Below are 18,869 nucleotides of genomic sequence, written 5' to 3'. Positions count from 1 at the left end.
TATTGCTTGTCTAATTTGAGAAAGTGTCAAGTCCTGTAAGTTAGTACAAAAAAATGTGTTTTTTTAAAAAACAAAAAAGATCTTGAATATAGATTCATTCAATTTAGAGGGGCTGTTAAGTTATTCTGCAATAATAGTTTTCCTTACATTATTGACTGTTCTTTCCTCTTCAGTGGGTTAGAGGGGCCGTCAACTTCACTAATTTTTAACTTAAAAAAAAGCCCTATTAGCAGTGACTTACCTTCAAACAAAGAGATTAAATTCAAATTAAAAAGTTGCATTTATAATGAAAACTCAGTATATTCTATGAAATACTCAAAATTCTTTATTTCAGGCCAGTATAGTATTGTTACAGGTATGCATCTCTTCCTCTGCACTTGCACATGATCAAAGTTGGCACTCCCAACCACCAAAAAAGTTAAATGGTTATTACAGTACAGGCATAGAGTAGCTAAACAGCTTTACTTTCATTAAGCAAAGCCATGATTGTGCCCTAACAGCATTTATTACCAGTGCATAGATTGTTCTCTCTTCCTAAGAAAAAGCAAGAAAGGGAAATTTCCCTTAAATGAAGGAACACAAATGGCAGCTCTGCTACTAAAGCAGCCATTTCATCAGTGGAAGAATGATACCTATCTGGATACACTGGACACCTTCCTTCATTGTTTTCAGTTGCACTTACTAGTTCACATCGGCTTGTTCCAAACTGGATTGAACATCCCTGCAGATCTCCATTACTGCTTTCATTATTATAATCGCTATCAAAGTTCCACATTTGAAGAACCAACAGGATTTTTTTTATTTTTTTAAAGTAAAACAACAAAAAGCCCAGAAGACTGTCAGTATTGCAGTTCCCTCGCCTAAGACACTGCTTCATAACCACCATTTAAAATCTCTTTCCTTTCTGGAAGCATCAATTCCCTTCCATCAAGAAGGCAGCACCAGAGACACTTAGTATCACTTAACCATAAATTAACACGACTAGTGTATTTTACTGCATTTCAAACTTCCAGTTACAGTGGTAAAGTTAACAGCATACGGAATGAGTATTTGATACTTATATGTACCAAAGGCAAGTTAGTCACAAAAATCTCTACAAATGTATTACAAACCAAACTAGCAGCAAACACTGCTATCATTACACAGTATTCTTTCATGAGACATGACTGATTGGACGGCCATCTGGAAAACAAGCTGATAACTGTAATGTTATAAAAATAGCAAAACAAATATTTGATCATAGTAACTGTATGAACAAGTGTTAGAAGGAGGGAATTAAGCATGGTTCAGTTAACACAAACTACTTATACAAGAGTGCCTCCAAGCCACAAAATGTGTATTTTCAGTTTTACCATTAATAATCAAGACTTCAGTCTGATACATGCAACTGACTCCAGCAAGCATGTCTGAATAGGCAACAGAACATAATTCCATAGATTCTTCTCTACAGCATGCAGCCCCATATGATTGGTATGAACGCCAGTCTTTGCCTATATGACACTTTGTAGCAGCAAGGTGTACTGCAGTTCAGAATGGAGAGAAATGGCAGAAATGCGTATACCATGCTTTCATCAGAGGTAAGTTTCAAAATATGTACGATATGTGTACAGTTTGTTCCTAGGCACATCTTTGGTTACATTCTCAATACAGTCTGCTTTACAAAAAAAAAAAAAAAAAAACAGTCAAGACTTGGTTAAAGTCCAGGCAAAGATAAAAATTCTTTTTTTCAGAAACCAAGACAGTAGAAGTCCCATTAAATTGATGTTTTATTATATCCATAAACGATAAAATCCCAGTGCTACAGTAAGGCATGTAAATACTGAACCTGAAAGAAAATAAAAATGGGGAGAAAAATGGAGACAATAAATCATTAGCTCTCGGAACATTTCTTCAGAAAGCTATGTACACATTTTACTACAATACTAAAAGTGTAACCACCACCCCTTCCCCATGTAAGAAAATAAGGTTTTTAATTTACAACAAAAAATTGCAAGGTGGAGGGGCACAAAAATGACAAATAAGAAGAAAGGAAAAAAAGAATGCAGGAAAACCAGGCTGGAAAACTATCAAAAGGCTGAAAGAAACCCTTAGTTGCTTACATTCCAGAAAATAACAATATGGCAAGTTACAGTTGTAAAGTGAGGAAATGAATAACAGGATTATTAAATTACAGTAAAGTATTCAGCAAACAAATAAATGAAAGCTATCTTTAATTAGGCTTATCAGTTTGCAATTTTTTAAATTTCTATTTAAAGGAAATCAACTTTTGGTTTCTAGATATACACACAAAAATTTTTGCCATCGTTTGCAACAGAAGCACTTCAAACACAATCCAAATTATTTTATGCCTGAAGTACAGTACTATGAATAAACGTGACTGTACTTGTGACAAAATCCATTGTGAAAGAATAATCAGAAAATCTAAATAAGAAGAATAATTTTTTACTGCAAACCTGCTCATTTAATAGCACTGCACACTCAGTAGAAAAATGTCAAAATATTAGTTACCTAAGGCAATAAAGGAGGCACACACATACAGTATTTTTCTAATGCACATGCCTGAAAAATGAAAGTTTAAAGAATATGTGGTGCTGAACAGTCAAAGCTGAAATACTCCATTTTGCATATAGAGCTCCATCAGACAGATGAAGAAATCCTAGAAATGCATGCAGCAGGCTGCTTTTATAAATTAAGTCAGGTATAGAAGAACTTTTTGGCTCTTGTTAACAGGCAGTGTTTTAGATTTCTCATACACATTATTATTACAGTATAAAGCAGGGAAAAAAAAACAAAAAGTCATACAGCCATAGCCCATGCAAAATAAAGTTGCAAATTATAGGAAACTTTGTCTGGGTTAAGTACACAAATAAGGCTGCTAATCTTGACTGAGACTATTTCAAGTATTTTTTTTTTTTTTAATCAAGGCTTTTATGAATACAGTCAATCAAGAGTTTGCCAAACATTTAACAATGTTTAAGTTTCACTATCAGAGACAACCATCAGATTCCTTACCTGCTAAGTATTTAATATTATCAAGTTTGTGCGATTCGAGCATTGTTTTCAGATCTGCAACTTCTGTGTCTATTTTTCTGTCTGTTTGGGTCAGAGCTCGATCTTGTTGCGCATGCTAAAACACAATGCAATGAAATGATGCAATTTGAACAGTTTCTAGTTTATTTAGAAATTTAGCCCATCCCTTCAAGTTGTACTTTTGGTTCTCCTTAAATGTATGTTAATTTGCATTCAAAGAGAACAAGTTCCTTCCTAGATGATTATATCCAAGGAATTGAATAATTTGCTGAACTTGGCAAATTTATATGACTACATGTTCCTTAACATGTAATCTAGAAAGTGGCAGAACTGGATGCCTTCTTATCTCAATCTAAGTAGCATAAACTTTAACTTCAATCTGTCATTTGGCCCACCGATATTAAAGTCACTGCTCAATTATAAGAGCTATTGAGAAGTCTAAGAGCCTCTTGTGACAAAAACATACCGGCGCATAAAGATTTATGGATCATTAGAAAAACTGAGAATTGGTCTTCTGATGTAAAAAAACATGTCTTCATCTTGTAATGAATTCTACCACAAAAACAGCTACAGACAAGTTCAGAATCTGATTATGACAGAAGACAGGACTTCTGTAAAAAATGGGATAGAATTATTACTCAGAAAAGACTGAAAGATCAAACTTATACAATGAGAACAACAGCTGCCGAGTTGCTGATATTGTCAAATCACCACTACTGAAACATTGTGAATTAGCTAAGGACTTACTGCTACACATCTTCCTAGGGATAATTCCCTATACTACAGAAAGGAAACAAAAGGAAGAGGAAGTGCTTGGTAAAAACCTCCTCTAAAATGAAGCCAAATCAACCTAGCAATGTGTTTCAGTCTCACTGAAGGGGGGGGAATTAATTTCACAAACTAACATTAAGAGTAGAATTCTATTTAGAGAAAATACTACATGCATGAAGTTTCAAAACAAAGTGACCACTGAACAGTTTATATATACATGCAGAGGGTCTAATAATATATATGAAAGCCTTTTTGTTCTGTAGACACTTCAGTCACCTGTACCACTATGAAAATACACAAGGAAATAATAAAGCAGTGACATTTTATACATTAAATTGCCTGAAGACATGAACAACTCCAAAAAGAAGACCAGGTCTATAACACAAGTACAAAAAGATCTGCTGTGTAATAATCAGCTACAAAGTTCTTACCAATTCCACTATTTCTGTCCTCATTTCAAGTAGTTTTCTTTCATTAAGTGAGTACTAGAGGGGGAGGAAAAAAAAAAAAGATAAACATGATATTGTAATTAAACTCCCCCCCCCCCAACCCCCAAAGCATATTTCTTTGTTTCCAAATTCTGTAGAACACTGAATCTGGACAAGATTACTGTCTGACAACACTTGGGAGACAGTATTGTAAGGTAATTGCTGTCCTTCAGAAAAGCACAATTTAGACAGGTGTTCATCCACACCTCTGAACTGTAAAGCACAAGAAGTCCATCAGATACTCATCTTCTGCAAAAACTGTGTATATTAATGAGCAGCTGGAAGAAAGGTTGGCAGATTTGCATTTCTGAAAAACAAAGACCTATGATTCTAAACAGTAACTCTGGAACAGTTAACTAATCCATTGAGCATACAAGCATAATTAAGACTGAACCATCTACTTTCTTCAGGAAGGGGAGTACAGTTTTAAAACATCGTATCAAACTCAGCTATCAAATAAATGTTTAGCCAGCATTGCATGTGCTCACCATTTGTATTGTTCTGACCATCATTTCATGATATATTTGTTAAATATAGAACATTTGTATCTCATGTTAAGCCATTCGTTTGTGGAACATCAGAAATTGTGGCTTATGTTCAAGTTATAGCTATTTGGGTTCAAGGCAAGTTAAATCCAAATTGAAGAAGCATACCTTTAAGGCAGGTTACCTTTCTGACTCATGAACAGGCATGATTTACTTGACATCTGTAATGGTTCCTGTCCCACTACTGGAGCAAGTCAATTATTCATAGACAGCTGCTAAACCGCCAGTCTATAGAGCAGAGTATTAAGGTCATCAGGCACCCATCTCAGAATCCTCAATTACACAGGAATAACCTCATCTGTTGACATTCCCATGTGGAAAGTTGCTTTATTTTTCCTCTACCCTGGAATCTTATTCCACTTTAATATTCATCTACATAAATACCTCAGCATTGACAAACCCTCCTTAAAGATCTAGAGCTCTATTTGGACTTTTGACTGATCTAAAGATGAAGTTAAGATGAAGTTTGTCTAAAGACAAATAACAGCAAGTCTACAATTAATGAAACAGTCACTAGATTCTGCAAAATGAAGAGAGGGACAGAAAAGAAATTAAGACATTTTACATAAATATACATTTTTGAAAGTGGTAAGATGGCAGAATATTTATAAAAGAATCTAGTTAAAATTATGTTTGAGGTGAAATTTCACATAAGAATTGGACCTTACATTAATAAACTGATCATCACTATCAAAAGAACCAGGACATTTAAAATAAACAATTTTACGGATTGAAATAGTTCTTCTGTTTTACTTTAAATGGATGCTGTTAGCCAGATACACATTTTCTAAATAATTTCTATTCTACACGCTTCTTTCTTGATGTTTGCATTTGTTAAAGTTTTGCTTTGTGGCTAGAACTCTCTAGGTCAGACCCAAGGATTTTAAACTTCGGTTTAAGACAGTGAAATACACCCTTTTACTGCAAGGCATCACCACACATCTGTAACACCACCAGTGCATTAAAAAATGAGGAAAAATAAGGTTAAACCCCCTCCCTGAAATTCTACAGGTAGATTTCCCCTTAAATCCATGTTTTTCACAGTGCAGAGAAAATTCAGTTTTGTCAGATGCATCTTGAGATTTTTAACAGCAAGCTTAGAGGCACTGTGATGCATGAACACATGAATATATATGGAATTTTGTACCATACTTCAAGTTTTTAAATCACATCTGTATCATTGCAGATATAAATCACAGCATAAACAGATGTGCATTAAGCAATGTAGGATTCTCCCAAGACATGTAAAGTTGAATGAACTAATTAAAAGATAAAGCATTTAGAGTTTGAAACATTAAAGACTGCCCACATCAGTGTTGACAAATTAAGGAAATATCCTTCAGTACTTATTCCAAGCAAAACTGAAGGATAAGAACATTTTACTTAGTGCTTCAAGTTAAATCAATTTAAACTTAGGACATTTTTATTCTGAATAGTAACTTAGTAAGAATGCACAGTAACCTTCAATTATCCTGAGTTTTATTCTGAGAAAGCTAGATATTCAGTCCTAAGTCACATTACAATCCAAGTAAATATGATAATGATGCTCTGCCTACTATAGAAAAATACTGGATTACATCTCACCCCCAACTCAGCATATATGCTACAACCTGCCTTTTTCCTTTTCCGTTTATGCACGGCAGAGCTGGCAATTGGAGTGGGGGGAGGAAAAGAAAAGAAGAGAGCAATTTTCATAGAAACTATGAAATTATAGTTGCACAACAGACCACAAAGTTGGTCAACTTTCTTAAGAAAAAGTTGACATGCACAGTTTGCTTTTCCTGGGAGGCAGTCAAAATAACCTAGTGTTCTGAGCAATAGACTCAGATTCCAGGATCCTACGTAAATATACAAGCAAACACTAGTGCCCAATTTATCACTGGTGAAGTGGTTTTAAATAGGTTTTAAATAGGTTTTGTAAGCCCAAAGTATTGCAAAGCTTATGATCTACAGTTAATACATTTCATATGATGCTTTTTTAAAACATTAGCATAAAGTATTCACCTTTAAACAAGAATTCTACCTGCTCAAAAAATTGTACTTTATTCAAACATCTACCATGGGATAAGAGACTGTTAGTCATTATACTAAATCACTGACACAGCTGTTACCTAAACTAATCATTGTGGAAAAACTTAAAGGGGCACACAAAGAAGATAAATGATATCTACTTGAACAGTCCTTATTGCCTAAATTGGAGATAAATATTAAGTCTTCATTACACACCTGTGAAAAAGGACTGAGTAAGAAATAAAATTAAAAGAAAAATGTCCTTAAAAGATCTTTGAATTTAGAAGATGCAATTTCTTTGAGATCCTAAAAGCTATTAAAAAAAGATCTATGGGAACAGAACTCTATTTAGAGTGCTACATGTAATGCAAAAACTTATTAACCTTCTAATTCTTTATCTACGTTATTCTAATTTAAGATCGCATCAGTTCAGTTCTACCAGATATTTCAAAGTTCAAAACAATCTGAACCAGTATCAGTTACAATTAAAATAAATTACAACTATTTTCACAATAGGTATTTCCGACAAACTAGCTACCCTATAAATACTCTAGCTATAGGGAAATGAAACATGTTTGGTGATGATAAATTTAATGAGACGTGTAAACTTAAGTGTGAAAATAGACAGAGATATACTGATAAGACAGAAAACTTCTAGGCAGCTAGTCAGCATATTTAGATTAAATATTTACTATATATAAAGTGTAATGTGTTAATCCTGATATTAAAACAAAATAGATAGACATACAAAACCAAACATGGCACCTTGTACTATAGGAGCATAAGGAGTAACTTGGATTAATACCATCTTGAAGCTGAATGATACTATAGATTAATACGAAAATGTTCTTTGGGTAAGATGCTCTTACCCAAAATTTGGAGATTACTCACTGTTTAGACATTTCTAGAAGAAAGTAATCAAAACTTACCAATTCTTTTACTCTGCTCTTCTCTAGGTTTAGGTTTAACTTGTTATCTGCACGAACTTTGGTAATTTCATCCTAATGGGAAAAAATTGATAAAGCAGCAAACAAGATTTTCTATTTAATCGTACGCAGAAAAAATTAGACAAATATATTGTGCCTTTTTTTACATATATCAGGAACCAAACTTCTCTCCAATTAATGTACATAATTTTCAAAAGTATAAGTATTCCTATTCTTCCCCTGGGAAATACTCATGTTCTATAGTATGAACTGGATCTCAGAATCAAAAACTAACAATTGCTTTTAAAACCAGAACACTGAGAATAGCAGTTAATTGAGAGCACATCCTTCTATAAATGCTGGGAATGTTTCATATATCCCATAACTCTCTCTGATTTCTAGAAATCCATGCCTAGGTACACATGTAAGTTGGACTTCCTCCATGAAGCAACCTTGATGCTCAAAATAACTTTAAAAGCAGTTTCCAACCTTCCAAAGTAAAAGAAAATGTGTTTCTAAAGACTACATCTAGGGCTTTCAGAAAAAGCTACAGACATTTTAGAAGTCAGGAAACGTTTATTATATTTTTAAACATCTAACTTTAAAACTACCATAAGTTGTACACTTGCATTTTACTTCATCAATTGCTGTAAGTGATTCCTGCTTTTCTCAGTGACAGCTGCCATTTTAATGCAACCTCCTGGCAGGAATTCCAGCCAGCTGACAGTTTGTCATGAGGCAAACTGCTGATCAGATGAATGTGTGGGAGAAGCAAAAGATTGCTGATGTTCTGGGAGATTCTACTATTAAAAACAAGTAAGCATCTCTCAAGTAGGCCAATGTCAACTAGTCAAGAGTTCATTAAGTTAGTATGAACAATAATTAGACTTAGTTTCTATGTCTGAATTTTTGACCTTTAACTGGTTTATAATTAGATCTCATTACAACATGATACTTTACAGTTTAATGAATCAAAAATTCAGAAATAAATTTTTCTTAAACTTTTACAACATTGTCTTCTTGTCTTTTAGAGGAAGAAGTATAAGCAAACAAATTTTCACAAGGGCAAGTTATTTTATATTTACAGTTAAAAGTAAAATTTAAAGACATCTAGCTTTTAAGAAAAGATGACTCAGATCCTTGATGCTCTACCAGTGGATTACACTAATTCATTTATATGCAAAACCATAAAATAAGTTACAATTCAAAAATTACATGCCAAATGTATTTTAAAATGGTATTCTGAAAACCCAGATGCATTAAGCATTTCATAACACAATATAAAACATGCAGGATCAGCCTTGAGAAATTTATGTTCTCCTTTTGGAGACGACAGTGCAAAAAGAAATTGAAGAGAATAGGAAAGAAATGGCAAGGAGGCACTAGACTGTTTGACCACATTGTCAGCTAGCTCAACAAGTCCAATATTCTGCCAGTTTCATGGATGAATCCTAGGGAAAGAAGAATGTTCCATCCTTCCAGCTAAGAAGGACATCACGGCAAGAAACAGCAGTTCTCAAGTCAGATGACCATACTCCCTAAAAACAGTTAATGTTTCCCAGTTTCCAATCTTAATCAGTCTTGCAAGAATGTTTGTTTCTGTTTAAAGGCTGCTTATCACTCCACACTCATTGAAACAATAGATTTTGAGACAATCTTGTTTTTGATGGTAGAAGGGTGTTTGGAGTGCTATTCAAGACGGGCAAACCATAAAGAACAGAAACACAGCACTGATGCTTAAACCTGATAAGAATAGGAATCTGTATGATAATTAACAGAGTAAGTTTTCTCCAGAGAGTCTGTTTTCTTGCAAAGGTCATTTGCTCCCAAACAAATGGGACCAAACATAATGGTCCCAAACTTAGTGGCCTAAAGAAGCCATTTAAAAGCTATTTTAAATTCTGGACAGCTAACAGATGTGTCTTCAGACAAAAATCCCCAAACAAACAAAAAAACCAAACAAAAACCAAACACCACACAACGCCCCCCAAAAACCCCAAACCAATTAGAAAGTGCTGTAATTTTGAAAGTATGTTGTGTCTTTGTGTGTAACAGGCAGCCCTAAATGCAGAACTTGACTCAGCCTTAACCATGACATGGCAGTTAGCCACTTTCTAATCTAAATTAAGGACATGCAAGTAAGAAAAACCCAAAAATCTTCAGTTAAATTTTTCTTCAGCTCTTGTACCATCCACAGTTCTCTGTCACCATAAATGAAGTATGCATGAAATTGTTTTTGCTGCAGTCCGCAGTGTACCATCAACTGCAATTTCAGTATCCTATATATCACAACAATTAAGCATAGCTTTTAAAATAAAATCTTGAAAGCAACAATTATTTTTTATTTAAAGCAAACTAGACAGGTGTTAATTCTTAACTATACTGGTATGGTATCTTACCATGACTTGCTTCTTTATCTGCTGGAGTTCAAGTTTTATTTTCTGGGAGAGTAGAAAAAAATTGTGCATATTATTACTGTATATAAAAACACATAATCTAGAAATACTAATGAATTTGCATGATCAGTAACAATGACTATAATCCATAATGTGAAAAGGAAGGCAAAACGAGTGTGGTTTAACTCTATGTCCCCAGTATGTGTATAGATACATGCATGTGTACACACATGCACATTTACTCAGTGCTGTGCATTTCTAAACAACAGCACAAGACAGTAGCTAGCAGCGTCCCACAGCAGTAAAGGTGGCCAAATGCATATGATAGTATGAGCAAGAATAAACCCAACAGAAGTAGAGAAGTGATTATTTCCCCATATTTAGCCCTTGTGAGCCTGCACTGGAAGTGCTGTGTCCAACTTTAGGCTCCTTGATGAAAGACAGATGTTGACATACAGCAAGTCCAGTGGAGGGTCATGAAGATGATAGGGGACTGGAGCATACTATGTTGGGGGTGGGGGATGAGGAGGAGAGCGCGCTGGGTTTGTTCAGCTTTAAGAAGAGATGGCTAAATGGCAATGATACTGCAGTCTGCAACTACCTAATGTTCTCTAGAGGTCCTTTAACTCAAATTATTCTATTACTTTACCTCTTCAAAAAGATACATGGAATAGGTATAGCTGTAGCATTGTCTATTAACTCTTTCTGGAGATCATCCAGTCCAATCCCCTGCTCAAAGCAGGGGCAACTAGAGCAAGTTGCTGAGGGCCATGTCCAGTCAGGTTTTGAGTATCTCCAGGATAGGGACTCCACAGCCTCTCTGGGTATCCTATTCCAGTGTTCTACCATCCTTACAGTAAAAAGGGTTTTCTTATGTCTAAATAGAATTTCCCACATGTCGGTCTGTGCCAATTACCTATTGTTCTGTCACAGGACAACACTAGAAAGAGCCTATCTCTGTCTTCTTTATACCCTCCCTTCAAATATTTGTATATGTTGACGAGATCCCCACTGAGCCTTCTCTTTGCCAGGTTAAACAGTCTCAGCTCTTGCAGTCTTTCCTCATATGTCAGATGCTCCAGTCCCTTACTGATCTTTGCGACTGTTTGTTGGACTCTGTCCAGCATGTACACATCTCCCTTGCACTGGGGAGCCCAGAACTGGACCCAGCACTCCAGATGAAGTCCCACCAGTGCCAGGCAGAGGGGAAGGATCACCTCCCTTGACCCACTGGCAGCTCTCCTAACACAGCCCAGGAGGCCGTTGGCCTTCTTTGCCAGAAGGGCTCATCGCTGGCTCATGGTCAACTTGGTGGCCACCAGGACTCTCAGGGCCTCTTCTGCAAAGCTGCTTTCCAGCTGGTCAGCCACAGCCTGTGCTGGTGTACGGGGCTACTCCTCCCCAGGCGCAGGCCTTGGCATTTCCATTTGTTCAACTTCATGAGATCCCCCTCATCCCATTTCCCCAGCTTGTTGATGTCCCCCTGAATGGCAGCACAACTGCTTGGTGTATGGGCCACTGCTCACAGCTTTCTATCATCTGCAGACTTGCTGAGGGTGCACTCTGCCCCATCAACAAGGTCATTAATTAAGGTGTTAAACCATACTGGCCCCAGAGCCAACCCCCTGGGTACAAGATGCTTTTTTATCTCATCAGAAAAAATAAGCAAGTGCTAGAATAGCACTTTCCAAGATAGTGATTTTTACCTCATTTTCTGAACGAAGTGCTGAAAATTCACTTTTTTCCAAGATAATCATGTCCTTTTTCACGCCACCAATATGGGACATTACTTGCTGAAGTGCAATTTCCTTTAAAAGAGGGAAGAAAAACCTCAGAACATATCATAACTATGATGCTTTTTTTCATCTGTGCCTACAAATATGATAGGCTATTTTGGTACCCTGAAATTTTTAATTCAGCAATTTCAGATTGATTATCTGAGTTCCAGAAAGCAAGATAAGCTCAAACATTGGTAATGTTTGACAAAATTAGCAGTGCTAGCACAGATCAGAATAATTCAATTAATAGCCTAGGAAATAGTTTCTTCCAAGTCTCCAAATTCTTAAGCTAGCAAAGGCATTAGAGAGAGAAGATGTGTCTGAGCTAAATGAGGAAAGCTGGCTTTCAGACCAGAACTCCTCAGTGCAACCATACTCTTTTATAATTACCTCCTTTTTTACCTCCCCCTGCAAGGGGGCTCACTCTGCTTCACTACTCAGAATCATACACTATACTTACACTTTTGATCACTCTTCTTGGTCTGTTATACCGAGCAGACAGAAGACAAACAAGAATTCTCTGCAACTTTCGAGGATGGAAAAGTCTGTAAACATTGTTCTAGATCCTACACTATCCACACATGCAAACGGGGACTGCTTTTTCTTCTCTGAAGATCTCCCCCTAAAAAGTAGTCCCTTGCTTTTGACCCTGGACTAAGAACCCTACAAATCTGACACAGCACTCTAACTTCACTTTTGTCAGGAAATGCTATTCTAACTTAGTGTTATATGTTTAAGTGGCATCTGGAGATGCCTCACCAGGCTACCTGACCACAACACTGAAAACAATGGCTCAGTGTACTAGACATGTTACAAAAAGTCGACAGAAAGAGTACTGCCATGGACACCTCCTCTCTTACTCCCTGATGTCTCCAGCTTGCTTTTGTTCTCTCCCCTCTTCACTGAACTCAGTAAAACAGAGAACAGACTCTTCCATATTCTTTCTGTTCTTCATCTCCATATATATACACACACACGTATATATATATTTTTCTCCCCTAAGGCTTTATCTAACCAGTGTAATATTTCATCTTTTACATACCCAACTAGGGCCTATAGGTAATAGCTACATCCACAACTTTCCACATCCTCTTCCAACTCATCATTCTCTTTTTGCATGAGAAACTACAGGTTCTATCATGTTGCCCAGAGTTCATGGCATACACCCCTCCTGAGCTGCTTCTATCTTAGCATGCCATACAAACCTGCACATTTCAACCTTAATGACAGGAAGTCACCTGAGGGTAGAATCTACCAGACGGTCTCAGAAAACATCTACCATCAGGAGCAACAGAGGCAAACCTGTCTACTTTCATTCAAAAAAAGCTGGGCATAGAAGGAGGCAGAGATGCAATGACTGCTTACTGTAAAATATAACCAACCATGGGAGAAAGGGTCCTTTTAACATTGAATTCTCTGATTGACTGTGGAACAAGTTCAGCACAGGGGGAGGAAGCTCGCCCATGTCTGCTTTGCCTGGAATCTAGGAGATAGGAAAGATGAGCTGAAGCCTCCCTAGATGGAAGGTGGTGCAAAATCCAGGTATTCTGCTTCTTAATGAGATGCCCTACTGCCAAGACTATTATACTACAGAGACAGCAGCTGCTGTTTTCTCTAAGACAGCAGCCTTATTACTATGAAATAAGTTAAAGCCTGTGTTCGGAAGGCGACCTAGGGCCGTGAATCCCAGCCTCACAGAGCAGCCCAAGAGGTTGTACTTCAGCTATGCTTCTTGTCAGCACTGTCTATTTGACTAGCTTACGTGCCAGTGAATTCCAGCATACCAGATATTATGAATCCCATTCAAAGATACTCAAGTTCCGCATGCAGTGAATCATGTCTTACTCTGAATTTCAGTTTCATTTCTAGAGCCAGATGCCTAAGAGCTCAACGTGGCAATATTCAACACTGTCACGTCCAATCATGTCCAGCTCCTTACATGGATCTACCTTTGTATGACCTGACAAAGGGCCCCAAAAAAATCACAGCCAGTATTAGAACAAGAAGCCTTGCCTCCAGACACAATTATTCATTACAACAATAATTCCCTCACAAGTCAAAGCTAACAATTCAGTTCAGTTGCATGCAATTTCCTGGTAGTCAAGAAGGATCTCTGTAGATATTCATCATTATCAGTCTATTTCCTAGCAAGGTTTCTTCACTTCCTCACACCAAGATGTATACACTGGGTAAGTTTAGAGGATACCATGAACAATGTATGCATCAAAGGAAAAGGAGATAGATTTCAGTATCAGCATCCAACTATACAAGTTCCTGTATGTTACCAGTGTATACAACCACACCAATCATGCCCTAAAAACATTATATAGAAAAGAAATTCAGCTCAATTCTAATCCAATATAAATGTCATTGTGACAAAGACATAAATAAAAAGGTACCACGTAACAGGGTGGTAAATCACTGTGGGAGTCTGTACTTCCTTGTTACAAGTCTACAAAAGAATCTATGTAGCAGCTGTAACTATTCAAATCCATGCACTGAATACCTCCTATGTTTGTTCAAAAGCCTTCTCAGTAATTTTATTTCATGTTACAATAAGGTGGAAACCAAAAAACTACCTGTGGTTTGCGTACCAACTCACAGTACCTAAATCTCAAGGTCCACCACAACACCTCGATAAGTATTTGATAAACTCAAGACAAAATTCACTAGCCAATAAATACACAGGGATGTTTGTTCTTCACCTTCAAACTTTTACAATACAGTGTCTAACAGTAATAAATAGCAACATATATGTCATTAGCAAACAGTAATAAATAGCAACATATATGTCATTAGCAGGCATACTAGGTTTTGATTTACTTCAACTCCACCATTGTCTTTGAGCTAACCTGCTGTACTTTGGTGACCATGTCCTTGTAAATCATATCCAGGTTGGTGTTCATAATTTTCACTAATGCAGATACAATGACCTCCGACTGCTGAGTAGTGAACCCTAAGCAAAACAAAATGCAACAGCATTCAGAGAGAGACCTAAATCTGGACAATTTACAGAAATGCCACTTGTTAATACTCAGCACCAAGTTAAAATGAATGTCAGTTATGAAAGATCATAAAACATACTCCTCTTGATCCAGCACCAACAACAGAACACAACCAGTCAGTATATCCAAGTTCCTCCACCCCAAAGTTACATCTGTGACATAGCATAGCTGCTTCTGTAGTACAGCATTCTCACAATACCAGCAGGATAAATGCTGGAAATTTTCTAGAAGTATTATGGGATGTCATCTATCACATGTGGTTATTTCTATGAGCAAGAATTCTGACCCTGAAAAGCAGATACCTACTTTCAGTATACTATAAATCTTCAGAACCACTGAAGATGTGCAGAACTCAACACCTGAAAACAGAGCTAACCGCTCTGATTTTAGGCCTACCAGCCTCCGAGTCCCTATTAAAAACCTTTTAAACTGATTATATTGGAAACTATTGTAAAACATCATCCCTAGAAATACTCTCAACTTTTCCACTTTCAAAATGTAGGAGTAAAAATGTTATGAACAAGATATAACCAAGTGAAAAGAAACAGTTGCAAAAGCATGATTGTTTCAAACTAACTAGCAATTAAGTGTTAGAAAGCACATATGTGGTCTGAGAGTGAGTCGCTTTCAGTAGCTGAGCTGATATAATAGTTTGCCACAACTAAAAGGAAGAGATACGCCTCTCCCTCTTTCCTATCCCTCTTCCTGCCACTTTGTACATGTCCTGGTGCAGACGCAACTGATCTGTGAGCTCATTAAACTAGCGTCTCAGAATACCAATCAAGCAAAAGAGCTGCAGAGTTTTCTGATAATTAGGTTGGCACATGGAAAGAGATGAAGCCACATGGCAGGGAAAATGGACTGGGACCTCAGCTGTCAGAAGTCAGTTCAGCTGTACTGAACTTCACCTTAAGGTACCATACCCACCTCAGCAACATTAGCGTGAATCCAAAATAATCTATTCCCTTATCTATGTTTTAGCATAAGAGCAGCCATATTTTATATAGTATTCTACGTTATATCTTAAAACCTGCATTCTACATAGTAGCCCGTATTCAATCCTATTATAACACATTGTTGCATATTCAAGGTGCTATATACTAAATATGTAGGAATCCAATTAATACATTTTAAACCCCTACCTTGAAAACTGTTTTTTACTTTCAATTCTTAAAATCTAATTTCTCTTCAGCATTTTAAATTACTAATAGGATAATAAATTATTCCAATCAAAGTTATATAAGCTCACTGTTGCCTTTTGGAAGTAGAAAAAACTTACATGTTCTTACCCAGTACATGAAAAAAAAAAAAATCCATAAAACTGAAGCTGTAACATCACATGTCAAGAAGTAAGTAAGTAATAAACTTTGTAAACTAGAAAACCACTGATAAAATTACATTAAAAATAGCTACCCGTTTCTAGCAAATTACCATTTTCTTCCAAGAGGCATACCAGCGCATGAGTGTCAAAAAAAAGCTTCCTATTTCCCAACATGGAAATATTCCCTTTGCTTTGTAAAGATGATGATGCAGAGATGCTTACATCTGAAAAAAAGATAAACAAAACATAAATTATTTTTAAGAATGAATATTTAATCAACATGTTTGCTTTCCAGGATTTTCCTTATTACCCCAAATATTTTTCATTTATGACAAAATATTAGATTGTGCATTGAGATTTATCGCAGTTTGCTTGAAACTGAAAAGGATTGTGACTAACAAGCTCTAAGCACAAGGGCTTTAAAATAGAACACAATGCTACTGCTGCACTTCTGAGATGCTCTCCAAGAATATCCTGTCCTAGAAAAATCCCGGCGAGTGGCAGGGTCTTAAAATTGTTCCTTTACTGTTATCAGTGTAAAATGTGGAAGCTGTGAGCACTTCATAGCTTTGAGGACTAAATCCACAGGCCCTTTGCATTCCGTGTTAAAGAAGCAAACCTTCATTGGTTGCCCCTTAGACACTAAATTGCTATTAGAATTACTAACACATTCCCCAATATCAGTATTACTGAAATCATGCATTCAGGGAAATTTAATACCAGTGCATAAATTAACTGAAAGAAAGAATGTAAGATGGAACATGAGGTAAACTGTCAGGAGGCAGAACTCTCTGTCCTCAAAGACATTATATTTTAAAACACTTGAGTGGGCAAAAAATACGACTACACCTTAGCTGTCTTACTTAAAGATCAGGAAAGGGTAACGAATTTAAATCTTCGGGTGATGGCGGGAAACCCAGTCCGAATAATTACCCCTACGGCCAGGTCACAAAGCTGCCGAGGACAGGCCCTTGCAGGCCGCCGGACGCCCACGCCACTGGACTCCCAGGGGCGGCTGAGGTGACGGGGACACGGGTACCCACACCCCCCCCCCGCCTCCCTCCGCGACACCCTGCCCCTCCCAGCTCTCACCCCGCTCCCCGTAGCGGCGGCGACTCTCCCTGGCGGTCGCGCCGACGCGCCTTCCCCACCCCGCGCTGCCGTTAACGGCCGTAACGGCCGCTCCGGAGGCCGGCGGCGCGGCCGGGCGCTGCCAGTCGCCGAGGCCGCGGCGCGCCGGGGAGGAGGGCGCGCGGCCGTCACGTGAGACGGCGGCGGGCGGGAGGGCGCCGTCCGCGCCGCGCGGCCGCAGCAGCAGCAGCGCCCTCCTCCCGCCGCTCACAGCCGTGGCCGCGGCCGCCTGACCCCTGGCCATGGCCGCGCCACCCGGTCCCGACGACGGAAGAGGGGGAAGGAGGGAAACCGCTGCTGCTGCTGCCGCCGCTGCTACTGGAATGCCATTGCTGACCACACGCCGCCCCGGCGCCTCGCTTCCGGTACAGGCGGCATCTCACTTCCGCCTCCGGCACGTGGCAAAATACGCAGTGACGCCGTGAGCGGCGGCGGTTGATTTTATGGCTCACGCAGCGGTCGCGGCGAGAAGAGCGGCGCGGGCGGGCCGGCTGCGAGGCGGCGCCTGCGGGGGCGGGGCGGCGCCTGCGGGGGCGGGGCGGCGCCTGCGGGGGCGGGGCGGCGCCTGCGGGGGCGGGGCGGCGCCTGCGGGGGCGGGGCGGTGCCTGCGGGGGCGGAGGCTTGCCCGCTCCTCCTTTGCCCTCCCGGGGGCCGCGGCGGCATCGGCACCGGCACCCCCGGACCCGCCGTGGGCCGCGGCCCTGGGGTGCGGGAGTTAGCCGTTAGTGGCACGGGCTCTGCCAGGCGTCGCGCAGCGGCGGCACTGCTATTCCCGTCCTTTATTTAAGTGAAAAAAGAGAGTATTTTGGGAGGGAGGGTTGTCCTGGTGCTGCAGGCCGGCATGATCCGCTGCCTCCTGTCCGACCTCAGACCCCTTCCTGAGTAACGTTTTCCTTCGTTCTGGGCTAAGATAGACGTTTGGTAGGAAAAAAATGCGTTTCAGACAGATCTGTCATTCTGTAGTGATACTGCGGTTTCAAAGTTATTAACCAAGTAATTTGCAGAATTAGGCAACTCGGTGGATCTAAGGGTCTGAGCTTTAATCATTAAATACTTGCTGTAACCGTTAGAGTGGGTAAAGTCTGCCGTGCTTGCATTTCTGCCGAAAAGACGGGTGTACTTTTTCCTTACCTGCTCTAAGACAAATGTACTTAATATTTCTAGGGAATTAATAAGAGAAGAAATCGGTTCAGCCCACTGTCATTTTCTCCAGGCAGCACTTACTTCAGAGCAAGTCTATTTTTCTGTTGCATACACTCTCACAAAAAGCATGCAGCATCTTTTCTTCTTCTTACCAGAATCACTAATTACGGTAAATCAGTATGAAGATGGAATCATTCAGATGTATCTGTATAAATGCAAAGGTAGGTGAACCACTGTGGCACATAGCAGTGCCACAGCAGCACGGCTTGTCAGTGCAGCTGAGACAACGCGTGTACACAAGGCCAGCATCGGTAGCAGCAATTCC

General features: G+C 38.9%; 1 protein-coding gene across 1 annotated transcript; it reads right to left on the bottom strand.

The window, feature by feature from the left end:
• Positions 1-302: 302 nt before the first annotated feature.
• Positions 303-17,817, bottom strand: MCUR1 (mitochondrial calcium uniporter regulator 1). Its single transcript, XM_072853336.1, has 9 exons — positions 17,363-17,817; positions 16,381-16,494; positions 14,797-14,900; positions 11,873-11,974; positions 10,170-10,211; positions 7,774-7,845; positions 4,233-4,286; positions 3,013-3,127; positions 303-1,825 (listed from the first exon to the last, which is right to left on the bottom strand). Exons 1-9 carry the CDS (start codon positions 17,643-17,645, stop codon positions 1,770-1,772), a joined length of 942 nt encoding a protein of 313 aa, XP_072709437.1. The 5' UTR covers positions 17,646-17,817; the 3' UTR covers positions 303-1,769.
• Positions 17,818-18,869: the final 1,052 nt, after the last annotated feature.

This window comes from Ciconia boyciana, chromosome 2, assembly GCF_034638445.1.
Source record: "Ciconia boyciana chromosome 2, ASM3463844v1, whole genome shotgun sequence".
In the NCBI taxonomy this organism is placed as follows: Eukaryota; Metazoa; Chordata; class Aves; order Ciconiiformes; family Ciconiidae; genus Ciconia; species Ciconia boyciana.
Note: the sequence above shows the minus strand (reverse complement) of the source record. Positions and strands in the feature narration are given on the sequence as shown.

Coding starts and splice junctions, on each gene's coding strand:
- MCUR1 (XM_072853336.1), bottom strand. CDS start 17,645: ATGGCCAGGGGTCAGGCGGCCGCGGCCACGGCTGTGAGCGGCGGGAGG. Junction 16,495..17,362: donor CCGCCGCTACGGGGAGCGGG/GTGAGAGCTGGG, acceptor TCTTTTTTTCAG/ATGTAAGCATCTCTGCATCA. Junction 14,901..16,380: donor ATGCCTCTTGGAAGAAAATG/GTAATTTGCTAG, acceptor TGTTTTGCTTAG/GGTTCACTACTCAGCAGTCG.